We start from the raw sequence: 16619 nt of genomic DNA on the forward strand, positions 1-16619 counted from the left end.
ATTTATGATATGTCATATTCATGAGTACATTCAAATTCACACAAAAGATCTACCTAAACACGAAAAAAAGGAGGCCTCGTCGTCGTCGTCGTCAAGGGGAGAATGGTCAAATTAGTTCCGGCCGTTTGATTGTTTGATTGGTACTTTTTCTACTCAATATTCATTATCCTCTATCTATCATCTAGGTGATTTATTTTATATGTAGCTCATAAAAAAATTTTAGCCATTTGATTAATTATCGTCTTGTAGCTTCTAAATCTACTTGCCAATATGATGATGATGCGGCTCTTATTTTGGTGACACGCAATAATGCAGTTAGCAACATTCCAAATGATTCAAGATCATGAGCCCATCAACCTATCTATCAGCAAGAAATCAATAGCTAGACAAGTCACCTCACCACTCTCTTAAAGAAGAAAATAGACTATTGGCTTTTAATCATGAAAAGTAGTCATGTCCATGCCTTGTGTTCGTTTCCATTAGGCATTCATAAGCACAATACCATATATTATTAATCGCTAATCGATAAATACATTAACAATTTATTCTACGCCTAGCACGTTAAACAATAATATATGTCTCGTATCGTTATCTAACCATTTAAATTTGAAACAACTTACTCGCGCACTCGACTTTACTTAGTTCAACTTCTTTCATCCAACTAACTAGCCTTCACTCGAAAACAAAAGTCTCAAAATAGAAAAAACTACATTTTCATCATTCTCTTCAAATTAAATGTTGCTCTTCAATGTAACACAATACTTGGGTGGAACTTAATTCGGAGAGAATTTCATATTATATAGATCTTAGGACAAAATACGCCGTAGCTAAGGCTTAGCGGTTCCGGGACCTGGTACAAAAGAAAAATCGCACTTGCATTTAGAACTTAGTCATGTTTCGGTCCCACCAAGTCGAATCTCTCTCTCTCTCTCTCTCTCTCTCTAGTGTACAAAACGTGGTCGTGTATAATCATGTAGATTCACGTGTGTTGGCCAATATAGACAGCCTCGGACCATCTCTATCCTTGCTCGCTAGGACTAGGCAATTAATATGAATATAAAAGCACTCGCGTGAAGGTGTGTGTCTGGGTTGGAATGAACTGCAATTAGGTTTCTGCTTCCAGAGCCTGAAGTCTTCATCATATTTGCTGGGTTCTTCTCTCTGGCATCAATCAAATGGAACTGAATTTGAGCTTGGGAGACACGTCGTTTCTTGAAATGGAAGACTTAGGGTTTCATCTTGGGCTGGGAAGCAGCTTCTGCGGACGGCCGAAGGAAACAAGAGATCACAGCCGAGGGGATCGCGAAGATAAGGGTAAGCGATCAAGAGACGTCGTAGCTCTTCAGCTTCATCTCTTTCCGTCTCGAAGCGTGTCTTTGCTTCCTCAGCTCAACGATAATAACGGTAAGCTACGAGGTCCCGTTTTCGCTGAATTTCTACTTCGTGATGCTTTGAGGTTTGAGCTTTTGTGAGAGATAGATAAAAACTAGAAACTCAAAAAAGGGAGTTTCGACGTTGTCTGTGTAGCCTAGTGATAACATAGAACCTTGTTTATTTCGTTTCTTTCTTACTGACTTTCGCTGGCCTTTTCGATAGTTGTGTTGAGGAAAGCAATTTACAGAAGGGATCGATCACTTGATTCGATATGAAAGAATATGGAAAGGGCTTCACCAGATGATCATATGATCCGTTTCCGACTCATCTTCAAGTGACTAGCTGACTATCTTTTTGTCCGTTGCTTTCCTTACTAACTACTTTTCTGCTGCTAGTATGACTATTTCAGTATTTGTGACCATAAAACATCGAATTCCTTTCATTAATTCTTTTACTGATGATTGGAGTTTCTATCTTTTCCACATCCCTCAACTTTTCACATTTGATACAGAAAATTCTTACGGCCATATAATTTGTCGAGAATGCTTCTCTCGACGCATTCAAGCGAAGCACGACTAAAAAAGGTACATTTACAGGTAATTCTTCAGATGGGCTAGCCGAAGGGAAGTGGTTATCAAGCCAGTTGCTGGCGACCGCGTCGGTGGCAAAGGCCGAGGTGGTGGATGCTGGGGCGGCGCAGCTGTCTTCGCCAAACAGTGGCGCGTCTTCATTTCATCAGTTGGAGTTCAGATCAGGTTCGGGTGGAAGGAGCAAGACGGTCGACGCCTTGTCATTTGAAGGCGACAACGAAAGAGCGTGTTCCAAAGGCAGTGATGAATATGATGAAGACAACGGCTTGGCTCGGAAGAAACTCAGGCTCTCCAAGGAACAGTCTGCTTTTCTTGAAGAGAGCTTCAAGGAACACCATACCCTTAATCCTGTGAGTGTAATAACACGCAAAATGGCTATTAAAGTTTTGTAGAACTATATAGTTCTCGGATTACGCATAACTCCTTTTGGCACGCACGTACTGTTGATCTCATGACAAATAAGTTTTACTGCAACTAACCTATGTTTAAACCCATCAATCAGGTGGGCCGGATCGGGTTTGAGTCGGGTCGAATATGATCCGACCCATATTCATATAGAACCTTTTAACCCGTTTGAACCCATTTTCGTGCAATGCAAATTTAGTGACCCATGCCCGACCTGACCAATACTTAACACATACCCAACCGACCCATATTGTTAAAACACTTCTATATTCAACCTAATTTAAGAAAATTCATACCCAAACTTAGGTGAAAGTGCGGAGTAGGTGAGTGTAAGATCCGGTGAGGGTGAGAGAGCACGAGAAGAGAGACATAGAGGTGAATTGGGTCATATTCAATAATGACCCATTTGAGACCCATTTTGACCCATTTAACAATCATATTATATTTAAACCTATTTATGACTCATTAACTAAATAAAATTAACCTATATAACAACTCAACCCATCATATATGGGTTTAAAATGGGTCTATGACACATTTTGACAAGTTTACCTATACTGTATGTATATATAGTGAGATTAATTTTACTTGTGTAAATGAAAACTTTCACTAATCATGACGTAAATATTGTATTAATATGTTCTTAGAATGAATGGTTGATATAAAATATTGGCAAACATGCACATGCATTGCATGTGTATAAGAATTTGGTATCTCCAAAATTGAATTTGTCACGAATCTTTAAGTCATCAAATAATTAAAAGAATCATAGATGAAAAAATACTTTGCAAAGAAATTGTATTTACGGAAAGAAAAAAAATTCCACATTTAAAGTATTTTTTAGAAGGTTGTTGTAGGATAGAAAGTATCCAAACTATAATATGGAAAACATGAGAGATAAAATGAAGTAATCATTCAATCGTCCATCGACACAATATTTGTCGAATCAGAAATTAAGTTTACTTAGGGAAAAAAATCCCTTAAAAGTAGGAGGCTCTATTTTGTTTTGTATAATAGAATAGATAATTAAGACTAGCTAGTTTTACGTTGAAGACTTGCGAAAGATCCTATTCATAGTTAAAATACTGAGGGTATACTAAGAGTTTGCCCAAAAAAGATTGCGGCAAGCTCGTGTTATGAACATAGCTCAACTGTTTAATTGTTCACATACGTTTTGTCTCATCATTGATGAATAACTAATCTCGTAAATAGGTGTTAATATACATAGCAGTACTCTATGATAATATTCTTCGAAACTTATTAACCAAAAGATGAGAATATACAGTGATAAAGCGGCTAGCTTACTGCTAAGATGAAATGTAATTCAGACTCTTGATGACTGTGCTCCTTGTGGCTTCACGAAATGCGCGACGACGAATCAACCCGTAAATGCAAAGAGAGAGCAGTGTGCACTTGACCCATTGCTTTGAGCTTCCTCCCAAATATAAGGCACAGACAAAACACATTTTCAACGTCTACACGATTACGATTTTCGCAATACCTGCACTAATGTTCTTGTTTCTTTTCTGGCTTAAACTTGTTCTCTGTAAACATGCAGAAAGAAAAGACTGCATTGGCAAAACAGTTGCATCTGCGCCCTCGCCAAGTAGAAGTGTGGTTTCAGAACAGACGAGCTAGGTGAAAATTTTCTGCAATTCTATAGCACAGGATATATCTGATTCTATATATCTCATGCTGGAGCTGAAACACTAGGCATGCATTATCCATATATAGAGAGCTTATTAAAACGCTCATCACATAATTCACGATGATCCAATTTGACACCTGCGCCGTATATTACTTTATGGTTTATGTTAACAAGTTCGATTTTCAAACGCTGATAAAATTACAACCTCAACAAGAAAAGTCTGTAATATTTCTTCATTTGGTTGCTTAAAAGGTATCACAAAGCACATGTTAACATATTTTATGTATTCACGTATATTGTCAGGACGAAGCTGAAGCAAACGGAGGTGGATTGCGAGCACTTGAAGAGATGCTGCGAGAGGCTGACAGAAGAGAACAAGAGGCTGCACAAGGAGCTGCAAGAACTCAGAGCTCTCAAGTCTTCCCACCATTATGTCAATCCGTTCATGAAACATCCCGTTCCGGCCACCACTCTCACCATGTGCCCGTCCTGCGAGCGCGTCTCCACCTCCACCGCCACCGCCACTAACACAAATAAAATGTCTGCTCCATCGTCGTCATTAATGTCAGCTAATCCTAGAACAAACTTAATCCACCGGCCTCTCTCGAATAATACACAGGCTCAAGCTGCTCCCTGATGCATTAATAATGGGCACGCTGTTCTCTTCCCCCTTCTTGTAAATGATATTTGGCTTTTCTTCACCATTTTAACTTTGGTTTTGTTTAATCAGCTCTCTTTTTCTCAGATTTAAGTTGCTCCTTTTTACCTCATTTTCCTACATAGACATATAGATTTCGACATGGCCACACACCAATGTCTGATGATGTCTCTAGGGAAGATTGATGTATTATAATCTGTTGATTGATTGATTGTTCACGGGGTTTTTGCGAATCTAGTATATATGGAGGAAGCTAAGCATCATGCCGAGTGGCAGTTTTGCACTCGAGATCTTCTTCTTCGTTGTTGTTTCACGTGAATTGGGACATGTTTTCAGAGAAAATAAATATTGGATAGTCATATATTAATTATATGTCCAAAAGTACCCATTACAGTACATAAACTACATGGTAATTGAGACCCGGTATTTTTTGCGAGAACCAATATGAATAACACATACATTATAAAGGTAGGTCAGATGGATATAATAAAATAAGTACTTACAAATATTCTCAGTTCCTCCTTAACGCGGTGCGTTCATGGTGGTTTAGGGTGCTAATCCACAATGTCCTTGCGCTAATATTGCGGTTAGCTGGACTAACCTTCGTCCTCTTACCCGCATGTTGTTCTTGCACTTACTTTCCCTATGTTCCCGCTTATAATAAGAATTTCCAGCTTTATTTACTATTACAGAGAAAAAAGAAAAATCTTGAGCTGACATAGTAACTTGACATTCGACCGCTACAACCCTCTACATCATAACGGTCTTGAATGGTTCTTGAATATCGCCGTGAGGATTGAATTATTGGACTTGATCTTATCTTATCCTTAACTGGGCTTGGATTGCCAAGCAGACTTTAAGAACCCTAGACCCGCATCGTAAATTCTTCTTTCTCCCTTGAACATGAGCGGGCTTTGCTCTCGTCAGCGATAGATTTAAAAGGTCCGTATGATTGAAGCAACTCACAGTCGCCGATCCTACGGTTGGGCTAAACTTATGTGCATTGCTTGGGACTAATAAACTGTGAAGGTTTTTCGAACATTGGTCACTTTTCCTTTGGCTAACAATTAGCTATTTTGAAACTCGTCGATCATCTCGATGTATTGTCATTAGGGAGAACAGTCCACCCTCACTCCTCTAAACACCCAATAACTATAAGAGCGACGACATGACTGTCAAGTTGCTGTTTAATATCACGCCGGCATCCAATATGACTATGGAACGACCTTGACAATTTAAAGATATCTCCCGAAAGTTTGTAAAAGAAGGTAAGGAGACAACCGGACCTCGTTGGCAATAAGGCTACAGAGGCGCCGCTAGCCGACCTCCTCTCTCCCTCTCTGTAGGGCTTGTAATCTGAACTTTTCTCGGTGATTTTCTCTCATTCCACGTCCGACAATTAGCCCGATTGGAAGGACACAAGAGTAACACATCAACATCTCTATTTACACATCCCACGAAAGGACCAACCTAGATAAACAACAATGTCGACGGACGACAGTGGAACCATTTTTCACTAGCAGTTCAAGAACTCGCGGCGGCGGTACCAACCTCTATTGCAGTCAAACCTAATCCTGGGAGAACCGTCAATTGCGCCGAAGATTTCATGCGAACAGCAGACATTTCGCAGGGTGTGCAGATGCCAGGGGATGGTGACATGAACTGGGAACGCTTTTTCCTTTGCACGTGAGAGAGACCCACCACTGTGCAATGGCCTGGGGCTCAGTAGGCACCAGCTAATAACGTGTGGGACTGTCAAACCGAGTTGTTGGAGAACTATTCTTGCTTGCGAAGATTCGAAACGAGAGGAGAGGGGAGAGAGGAGTTAGAATAAGGTTAGCTGCTCATCAGAAAGAAAAACTGCTAGTGCTAAAGCGTCTATCGTTTCCACCTTTTTCCACTTTCCAGACACAAGTATGCGAATCTCTCTTTCGATTCCTGTGTTAGTCATGTGTATGAAAATTGTGCTTTTAGGAGAAAATTATTGTCGTACGGCCTAAAGGTCAAGCGAACGCGAGGAACTTTGGAGCAACACAGCCATATTCAGTCTCAACCGTTGAATTACGCAGTACAAATAGAGTCGTGCCAAGACAACGGCCGCCATTCTGTTTATAATAACAGTGCTCTCGTTGTGTAATAAGCGACCGGAAGTAGTCACAGAAATTCAGTGAAATTATCAATTGAACCACTATACTTTGATTTCAGTAATAGATTTTTGCATTTGATGGGCTTTGAACGGAATCCGATCAATTTGTTTCCCACAAAATGTTAACGTAGCGGACACGCGATCAAATTTCTACATGTCGGATCATCGCTAAGTGGGCATCGTGATTTTCATTTGATCCGATCCCCTGTCAAAATGCTTCAATTGGAAAAGAAGTTGAAGTTTATTGCATCGTGCTATTGGAATAAATGTCCGTGACTTGATGGCAAATTCGAACCCCGAGGACCACCTTTATTTTTATCTTCGCATTCATTAATCTTTTTTTTATGTTATTAACCCTGTTACTTGAACAGCACAGACAATGAAAAGATTTGGACCGGCTAAACAAGTCTCCAACAAGTCTCCCGATTCCCAAAACAACTCATGTGGTCAAAGGCGGGCCATCAAGTTAGATGCTCGACATATAAATCCATCTAAGCTTCTAATTTTTATTGAAAGCACTTTTGAGGAAAAATGTCTAGTTTAGTACCGCAGAACATGAAGCATAACACTTGTCATTCTTGAGATAAAAAAGCCAGCGCTGCAACAGGAAACCTAACCGATACAATCACCGCTGACACTGTCTCTTTCCGGCAATTAAGTGTCGGAAATGACGGAAAAAAAATCCCCATGTGATGCCGTGACAAGCGTACAACTTCAACCTAAACAAAAACGAAATCTCATTGTTTAATAAAAACATCATGAAAAGCAGCACCAGTCGGTCATCTTCACCACACAAAAGAGTCAGACCCTTTTGACTAGGAGTTCGCTTCAAGAGGAAGAATACGTATGGCATGCAGGAAAAGTCGAAAGGAGATCATATTTTATATTGCCGGCGTGAGAAGGAAACTCTATAAAAAAAAATATTATGTGTTGCATGGACGGGGAAGCTTTCACGTACATTACGATCAGATCTTGAACCAGGAGCTGATTATTAGTCCAGTTAATAATAACATTACGCAAAGACATGGGGCCGCAGTATTGCAAGCCGAGGATGATGCAGAATCATGAGAATGTATGTTCTCAATATAACGTGCGATGAAAACAACATCAAAGTTAACAAAACCAAGTAAAAGGGACTCGAATCATGTTCGCTGACTTTGAGACGGCTGCAAAGTGCAAATGCAGCAGATACAGATACTGCAAAAACCCTAAAACTCTTATCGTTTACTTATCTCTCCACATGAATCATCTCTACTACAAGGCTGGGGAAAAAGAATTTTAGGTCCCAGTAAGTTTTTTGTATATTGATGAATCTGATCGACATTAAGACGGAGCGACAAAAGAGCGGGTATGCTCATGGAGGACCCAGTTTCATCTTTCTTACAGTATTATCCTTCATAAGTTCTCTCCCCAAAACAGGTAACATAAGGAGTAACATTGCTATAGAGCGACCAATGCATCCACAGACACCATGACCTGCGGCTTGCAAGGCGACGCCGACTGAAATATTGCTCAGCACCTAACATATATAGGTTTTTTCGTTCGCTAAATCTATGAAACCTTTCATAGGCATATAACTTATGATATGAACAGAATAGGACTTTGTTACATCACCCTCCACTCTCTTAACAGGAGGGAATAGAAAGGGGGGAAAAAGGAAAACATGCTTTCATGTATTCTCATCCTCGCCCTCTCATCGGTCATCTTTTGCACGTGTATACCAAGACCGAACAGAGTATTCATCTGTGCGCGACTCGATTAGCCTCAGGGGCTGGTAGTAATAAAAGAATTTAATTTCACCTCTGTAATATGTGCAGTTTCGAGACTGATCAGGGTCTCCTTTGCGGTTGCTACTTCTGGTTCAACTTCACGAGGAGTTCTGCATATAGGATCTCGTTCCACGCATCGGGCACGCCAGGGAGGCACCAGTGGCTGCAATCTTGGAATCTCAGCGGCGATCTCCTCTCAGCATCAGTCAGATGTTGCTTCCGATAAATCGACGGGTGGCCGTCTTTCCTATAATCCGTCATTTTGGTGACGTTTAGGTAATTGACGTGGGTTTTCATCCCTCTAAGCACCTTCTCCAACACAATCATCTTCGGAGGATATTCTCGAAGGTAAGTTTCATTCTTGATGGGTTGAGTCTCACTGTCACATTGACCGCCCGAATTCCACTGTCCACCACTGCACGGAGAGAAGAGGACTAAGTTTAAGATTGAGCTTTTAGGCCGATAAGATAAAAAAAAAACAGCAAGAAAGCTCCAAATGAAGCAGCTTCGTGGAAAATGAAACATGATATAGAGTTTAAGTATTGCGAGCAGAGCGGATGATTAGATAACCGATGAATGAGCTTTGGAGCTTCAAAATACAAGTTTAGTTTTCAATTGATGTGATTGGATGTTATTTAGTAATGCTAGAGATACTAAAATTGGTTTTCAAAATTAGTTCACTAAATGATGGGATAGCCTGTACTATGTTATTTAAACTAGTCATATTCAAACAACAAAGAAAAACCAGTAACATTCATTAGTAAACTAATTTTTGAGAATCAATCTCGGTATCTCTAGCATTATTCGAACATTAGACGAACATTAGATAGTTAAAAACCTCTAATGCTACAGTTCAGTTTCCTTGTACAGGTAGCCTTTTTTTTTTTTTTGGCCAACATTATAGAAGTAGCTATTGACCCTTACGAATTAGCAACAAACTTCATATAAAAAGAAGCGGATTGAGAATGATCTTCGACATGAAAAAAACAAAAGCATTGGCAACATCAAAATTTTTAACACTACATAATTTTTAACAATTTTACAATCAGATGACAAATCCTATTACCATATACATTCAACTACGTTGCTCATTCAGCACTAATTCATATAAACTCGTGGTTAGATTGTTTGGGGGCTTGCGAAAACACAATTGTCCCACAGATCGACAATCCCGAATCATTTGAACAACATTTTCCACAGGAACTTAGCAAATGATATCACACACACAAACGATGCACGCCCGCGAGCGCGCCCGCGAGAGAGAGCAATAGAAGAGCAATCTTAGCATACCTAAAATGGGAGTCGGAGTATCCTCTGAAGAATACAATAGACTTTGTGGGGTTTATATTGGCATCGACCCACCTCCCCCACGTTGTAAGAGCTTTCCGAAATGCCTCTAGGACATTTAATTCACCATACACATGGCTACCTTCTTGATAATAGTCTTTCCTGAAACATTTAATCATTCATTTAGATTATCTGAACCAACGGTAAAAATGATCTCCTCATCTCTATGTTTTATAAAACTTCACCAATGCAATGAGATCTATCAACCACATTCATGATCAAACAAATGGCATACCCTTTGGAAGTTTTATCATGAGTCCACCAGTGTCCAGTGTTGAAGATAATAATGTCCGCACCTTTATACTGATCAGATGACCTCCCTACCAAATCTAACCTAAGTGTTTCCTTTGTAGATCCATTCTTGTCGGGCACTTCCCATTCTCGAACCAAAAAGGGGGACACAAAGAACTCCACCGTGAAACCGTAGTCCTACCAAATACCACCACCAAAGCATTACTGAATAGACTAAAACAACAAAAATTGACGCGTATTTGAGCAAGAGGGATGTGAAATGCAGGTGATATGAATAGGAGAGCAATTCAACAACCTACTTTGAATATGAAGGAGTAGGACGCTTCACCGCGGAAATGGTGTCTGCCACTGGCTTCATAGACTTTCTTTTGATCTTTCACAGCGCCTCGCAGGATGCAGACCAGCGATTCCCACATATTCCTGTTCAAGGAATCGCCGACGAAAACCAGCCGCTTCCCTCTCAACAATTCGATCATGTGGCTCGCATTCAACCTGGCCATTCACAACCTTCTTACATCAACATAGAATCCCCCAATCTCCAACGACACAGAACAATGTAAGTTGCAGAACATCGAAAAAGGTAAAGCGGTGTTTGGAAGAAGGAAAGTTTAAAAACGATTGAAGAAAAAAAAGAAAAGCTTGATCTTCAGTTAGTTACCTATTTGTATGGCCAAGCAAATCTTAGATTTTGAAAACTCCTAGATGGAGATAAAAGATCGAGCCCAATCACAACCGACAGGAGTTGTAGAACACAATAAAAAATATAAATAAATAAAAAACGAACTTTTCTTCTTGGTATCAGATTTGACCTTACAAAGAAAGAAAAGGCAATAACAAAAACAACACAGATGAGGAAACTGAGTGAACTGGACACTCCCTAGAAGCACACACATAATTGGAAAAACAATACCACGCCCCAAAAAGAGCAGATCCACGATCAATTCTTTAGTTTCTAACTTAAGCAATAGGAACAACGAAATCAACTGAACAATCATGGTAAAAATCAAAGCAATCTCAAGCGCATTCATACCTTGGCAGATTGCAACCCTTAGGCCTCCATCTGAACTTGTGATAATCCTTATCAGGCCTCCCATTGAGTATGCAATTGAATTGCTCGTCGATTAGCGAGCACGAGCCCGGCTTGTAAAGTGGGTACGAATCGTCCTTCACCCACCGCCCGTCGAAGAAATCGCACTTCTTCAACGACTCGATCCAACCACTCATCCCCTGCTTGGCCGACACCCCTGAAACAGTGTCATTGCTCTGTTTCTTCAACAGCGAGGACGTGTAGTTCGGCTTGATTTGCTTCTCCCCGACAACCTCCACTGCCTTCGCAGTATCGTTCTTCGCTGGAGGAGCGAGTAGCTTCGCCGGACCCTGGGTGCGATTAGCGGACGAACTCGGCACGGCAACACTCGTCTGATTCTGCTTCGGAACTTCAGGCGCCGTCGGTGCTGGCGTTTCCACGTTTGCTGTGCTCTGCGTCGCGTCCTTCACTTCGCCTTGCTTCGGCGCCTGAGAGGCAGCCGAACTCGGCGAACTCTGAGTAACGTTTCGCGCAGGCGGTGAAGCCGCCGTCGCGAAGGAAGCATTCACGGTCTGATTCGGCTTAAAAATTGGATCTTTATCAGAATTCACCGGGACTTGAGTACTGTTCCGCTCTTCCGGAGGACGAGGAGCCGTGGCATTCGATCCGGTCCGGACATTATCCGAAGAGGAAGGAGGGGACGACGCAGCACTGCCGTCGTCGTTGGGGAAGAAGTAAGAGAGGAGGGAAGCGGACTGAGATCTGTACGAATCCGAGGAGGTGGCAGCGGCGGCGGCGGGGGCGGTGAGGAAGACGTTGGAAAAGAACCAGGGGGAGGAGGAGTCGGCGGAGGAGGAGGAGGAGGAGGAGGAGGGGTTGAGGAGGAGGAAGAAGGTGAAGGCGACGAAGGCGAAGGTGAGGGCGTAGGCGAGGGCGGCGGTGCGCTTGGTGCGGAGGAGGGACCTGAGGTCGGAGTAGAAGAAGAAGAGGTTGCCCCAGCCGCCGCCGCCGCCGATGGGGAGGTGGTGCTTCGTGGGGTCGGCCATGGAGATCGACAGTGCCCTCTCTGCCTCTCTCTCTACTCTCTCTCTCTATACTGTCTCTCTCTCTCTCTCTGCTTTTTGCGTGGAGGCGAGAAAGGAGAGACACCCAGAAGCGGAAATGCGTTTCTTGGTGTGACACTGTGAAGAGAGAGAATGGTGGGATGGTTGGGCAGGGGAGAGAATGTGGAGTGGGGTAGGAGGGAGTACTGTGAGGGCTCCAGAAGTTAATGCGAAACAGAGCGAGAGGAGCGAGAGAGAGAGACTGGGGAGATCGCTGCGATGCGAACGGAGGAGGAAGAAGAAGAAGACGGTCGTCAGTGGAGTTGGAAAGATTTATTGAGTTTAAAAAAAAAAAAGAGGGATAACACCATTTCCATCTCCTCATCAAAAAAAAATCCTTCCGATTTCTTTTTTTGCTTCTTTTTTTTTTAGCAAAGAAAAAATTCCTCGCAATTTTGTAAAAAGACAAAATTGCCCTCCATCGTTCGGTCGCATTTAAATCGGTTCAATCCCAATTTATTTACTTTCCTTCTTTTCCAGTTTTTCTATATCTATGTTATAATTTGCTTACCACGATTAAGAATTTCGTATCTTTAATTTTCGTTTATGGCAGATTTTCTATGTCTATTAACACTATATATATATATATTTTTTCCTTTTTAATTTGTTTTGTTCAAAAGAGAATTTTCCAAGAAACTTAGTTGTTTTATGCATTGTCGATCAATTTCATGGATAGATTGTTACGTGGATGAAATTTAATTAAATCGAAACATTGCATTGAGTAAGCATTTTTTTTTTTAAGAAAATGGCTGTCAAATATCATTAATTTGGATTGACAAAAATTATTATCATCCACGAACTGTTTACAAAAATATATCAAGATGTGATGTTTTCGGTGTATAAAAAAGTATCTCGCCGTCATTGTGAGGAAAAAAATATAATTTCTCTAATGTAATAAATGGAGAGACTTGTACGTGTTTTAGACTAATGAAATTTTTAAAAAGTTCACCAAGAAAATGAGCTTTTGAGATAAGAGAGATAAAAAAAAAATACATAAGTTGTTATAAGTTCAATGATAAAGAACAGACTTTTTAATTTTATGCTGTATCAAAAAATGTCTAATTTCCATACAATTGATGAGATAATTTTACACGGAGCATGTAAAACGTTATGGAATATTTGAGAGTGCACTTGTCCTTAATGCACTGAAAAAACAAAACATGCGAAATGCTTAATTATGCAATCATCTTAAATAATAAAAAAGAAAGGAAAAATTGAAAAAAAAGAAGGAATTGAGTTATCACTTTGGCTGTGTTCGTTTGCGGAAAAATATTTTTCCGGAAAATATTTTCCGCATTTTCCGGTGTTCGAGGGCGGAAAATGTTTTCCGTGAGAAAACATTTTCCTTCCCCACCCCCAAATCCTTCATTGTTTTGAGGAAAATGATTTTCTCTTTTCACAAAAAGGAAATTATTTTCCCTCAAATTGAAGGCAAAATTACCCATGGGAGGGAAAATATTTTCCGTGGGAGAGGAAGTTGATCGCCGGTCACCACCGTTGGCTGCCGGTCGCTGGCCGCCCGCCGCCATGCCGCTTGGCCGCCGGTTGCGCGGCGCCGCCGCTGTCGCCCGCCGCCCGCCGCCGCCGCCGGTCGCCGCCCGTCCCGTCCCCCTTCGCCAGCCGATCGCATCTGCCAGTCGTCATGCCAAATCCTGCCGGTCGTAGTCGCCGCCCGTAGCCCGCCACGCTGGTCGTCGGTGAAAAATATTTTCCGAAACTTTTTCATATTGGTCGCTGAACACCGAAAAATTATGCTCCGGGAAAACATTTTCCAGGAAAATGACTTCCGGGAAAATATTTTTCAAAAGGAGAATATTTTCCGCCAAACGAACGGAGCCTAAATTGCAATCGCAAGATCAAGGGCATTGTTGTCTTTTTAGTGCAAACGGTACGAAAATAGCACCGCCCTGAAACAGAGGGGTCGATGTCTTCGGCCTTGATGTTTGGTAATAATACCAGGAATGCCACTGGTTTCACGTGAGTCTTTCAAGTTCACGTGGATCCTCCTCCGCTCCTCCGAATTTTCCAGATGATTTTTTGGCTTTATCCCCGGGGGTGGGGGATCTCGTACTTCGAAGTAACCCTCTCCAAAATGTGAAATTTCGAATTGCAAAATTAAATTAAATCAAATCCAGCAAAATTTGAAAAACGGGTAATAAAAATGAACATCAAAGTATTTTCGCGTATTTTTCTTCTTCTCAATTTAAAATTTTTCGCATTATTTTCAAATGAATCGAGCGAGCATGAATCCATTCGTCGTTTGCACCATGTTAGTTTGACACGGATTGACATTCAACTTCTCTAAACAGATCATGGGAGAGGATCCAAGCAAGATATTCTCGGTATTTGATAAGATCATGTAAGTGCTATTTCCATTTGAATAAGAGATAAGGGCGAAGTAGATAGTTGCTCCGGCTTCGATTTGAGAATTTGAATTCTATTAATCCACGATTTAACCGATCGACCATATCCCAATATGGAAAATCATCGTCGCGCTCCATTGTCTAATAAGCACTCCAGAAAATTCGCGTCGTTTCTAGCAAAGTAAATCATTTATACCTTCGAATTTAACGGGCGCGGCTAATCACGCGAGAGAAGTTTTAAGGGCGTGGTGATTCTTTCGGGTGATGTACGGAATTCGTAATTTTTTTCAAGAAACGAGTGTAAAAATAAAAGAAAGAAAGAGGAACACGAGCAAAAATAGCGACAATGGTAAACCTTAGGGTGGGGCCGCGCGCTCACGCGCTTTTCTTTTTCTTTTTCTTTTTCTTTTTATTTCTTTTTTTAAAAAAATTTTATTTTTCCCCGCACTTTCGGAAAAGTCCAACCGGAGTCTCCTTCCTTCATCACGTCGCTCAACAGAGAAAGTGTCGCTTTACTCTCGGCTGAATGAATAGCTTTCAGCGCGTGGGGGAGGGGGGGTCCACGTGGCCCCCCCGCCCCGCCCCCCCTGGGTACTCCCGCGTACGTACGTACGCACACGCTGTTACTTTTCGCGACGGACAACGCCACCACCGCAAAAGCATGGGCGTGACCTCACCCGATCACTCCCCCCGCTCCTCGGCAAACCCCACGCGCCGCGATTGGACGGCCCTCCCCGCGGCAGCCGATTGGCCGTGGCGGCGGCGGGATCCATCGCCAATTGGAGCAGATTAAGATGGCACTGTTTTTTCCCGGTTAATATCGCAAAAAAAAACTCCAAACTGGTACGTCTGTAATAAATTTTATCCTTAAATTAATTTTTTAATCAAGAAAAATAAAAAAACGGTATACCTATAGTAAATTTACCTAAAATTAATTTTTTGATCATAAAAACCCTCCAAACTGGTATACTTTGGATTAATTTTTGGATTAATACCACGAAAAATCACAAATCAGTATACTGTAATAAAAAGAGGGTAAAACTCTAAACTGGTATTTTCCATTCTTCTTTCCCTCCTTTTAAAAACACGAACAGAAACTTTTTCCAAAACGAGATCAAATACCACCTGGCCAAATGAAATATCGAATACCACCCTGAATTCGATACGCAGGTGCAAAATTCTTGCCGGACGTTCTTGCGACGAGGATCCTCTCCCCCCAGGCCGTTGACCGTTGACTGGGATCGACGCCATGAGGAGATGTGAAAAATCCGGAGAAAAGCGATGGAGCTCGTCCCAACACGCGCTCTATCTTATATTACATTACCTTAATTCCTCCGAACGATAATAATAAATAATTAATTAAAAAGAAAAATAAACCGCGCACCGCTCCATCTGGTAATTCTCAAAACCCAACATCTTTTTTTTCAACGAAAATCCGTACGATTTGTCGAACCAGCCACACAAATCTTAGGGGGCGTTGGTCTGTCGGTGATCCATTCCCATATGTTCATTTAATTTTTTTTAAAATTAAAAATGAAATAATCAAGATGGGGATTTGAAAATCGGTGGGGCCCCCAACCGACGCGACAAAGGTCGTGATAACGCACCACCGCCACCCCACCCACCCACCCACAAGGGGGCGCCCCCCATCGAGCCGGTGGGACCCGCCGTCGAGCTGTACGGTGGGGGGAGAATTACGGTGCACTTTGTCAATTTTCTCACCTTTTGTTTGTTAATACACAAGTCAATTTTGGTCCGACTCAGATTGATGATATAGTTTTAAGTGGGTGTTGTTTTGGGCTTCTCAAGCCGAGCTGAAAGATTTACCCTTTCGAAAAAAATTTCGGCCAAAATCAAGAGGTCGGTTTGTTCTGGTTTTTTGGGGCAGAGCAAGTAATGCTGGGGCTACTAAAAGGAAGAAGGAAAATCGCCGGGGA

The 16619-nt window shown here is 41.6% G+C and overlaps 2 protein-coding genes across 2 annotated transcripts; one reads left to right on the forward strand and one right to left on the reverse strand.

Annotated features, from left to right (window-relative positions):
• The first annotated feature begins 1045 nt into the window (after window positions 1-1045).
• Window positions 1046-4893, forward strand: LOC115674637 (homeobox-leucine zipper protein HOX11-like). The gene is made up of 4 exons (XM_030597094.2): window positions 1046-1404; window positions 1971-2314; window positions 3928-4007; window positions 4321-4893. Exons 1-4 carry the CDS (start codon window positions 1176-1178, stop codon window positions 4652-4654), a joined length of 987 nt encoding a protein of 328 aa, XP_030452954.1. The 5' UTR covers window positions 1046-1175; the 3' UTR covers window positions 4655-4893.
• Window positions 4894-8335: 3442 nt separating this feature from the next.
• Window positions 8336-12322, reverse strand: LOC115674692 (protein trichome birefringence-like). Its single transcript, XM_030597167.2, has 5 exons — window positions 11220-12322; window positions 10489-10681; window positions 10173-10366; window positions 9881-10039; window positions 8336-9005 (listed from the first exon to the last, which is right to left on the reverse strand). The coding sequence occupies exons 1-5, from the start codon at window positions 12260-12262 to the stop codon at window positions 8672-8674; spliced, it is 1923 nt and encodes a 640-aa protein (XP_030453027.1). The 5' UTR covers window positions 12263-12322; the 3' UTR covers window positions 8336-8671.
• Window positions 12323-16619: the final 4297 nt, after the last annotated feature.

This window comes from Syzygium oleosum, unplaced genomic scaffold, assembly GCF_021117445.2.
Source record: "Syzygium oleosum isolate NSW1041296 unplaced genomic scaffold, Sole_v2.1 Sole_v2.25, whole genome shotgun sequence".
Lineage (NCBI taxonomy): Eukaryota > Viridiplantae > Streptophyta > Magnoliopsida > Myrtales > Myrtaceae > Syzygium > Syzygium oleosum.

Bases quoted from the DNA above. Each gene is read 5' to 3' on its own strand.
- LOC115674637 (XM_030597094.2), top strand. From the start codon at position 1,176: ATGGAACTGAATTTGAGCTTGGGAGACACGTCGTTTCTTGAAATGGAA. The intron at 1,405-1,970 runs GTAAGCTACGAG...GTACATTTACAG, and splicing joins TCAGCTCAACGATAATAACG to GTAATTCTTCAGATGGGCTA. The intron at 4,008-4,320 runs GTGAAAATTTTC...GTATATTGTCAG, and splicing joins TTTCAGAACAGACGAGCTAG to GACGAAGCTGAAGCAAACGG.
- LOC115674692 (XM_030597167.2), bottom strand. From the start codon at position 12,262: ATGGCCGACCCCACGAAGCACCACCTCCCCATCGGCGGCGGCGGCGGC. The intron at 10,682-11,219 runs GTATGAATGCGC...GTGAATGGCCAG, and splicing joins AAGGGTTGCAATCTGCCAAG to GTTGAATGCGAGCCACATGA. The intron at 9,006-9,880 runs GTATGCTAAGAT...CTCTCCGTGCAG, and splicing joins TACTCCGACTCCCATTTTAG to TGGTGGACAGTGGAATTCGG.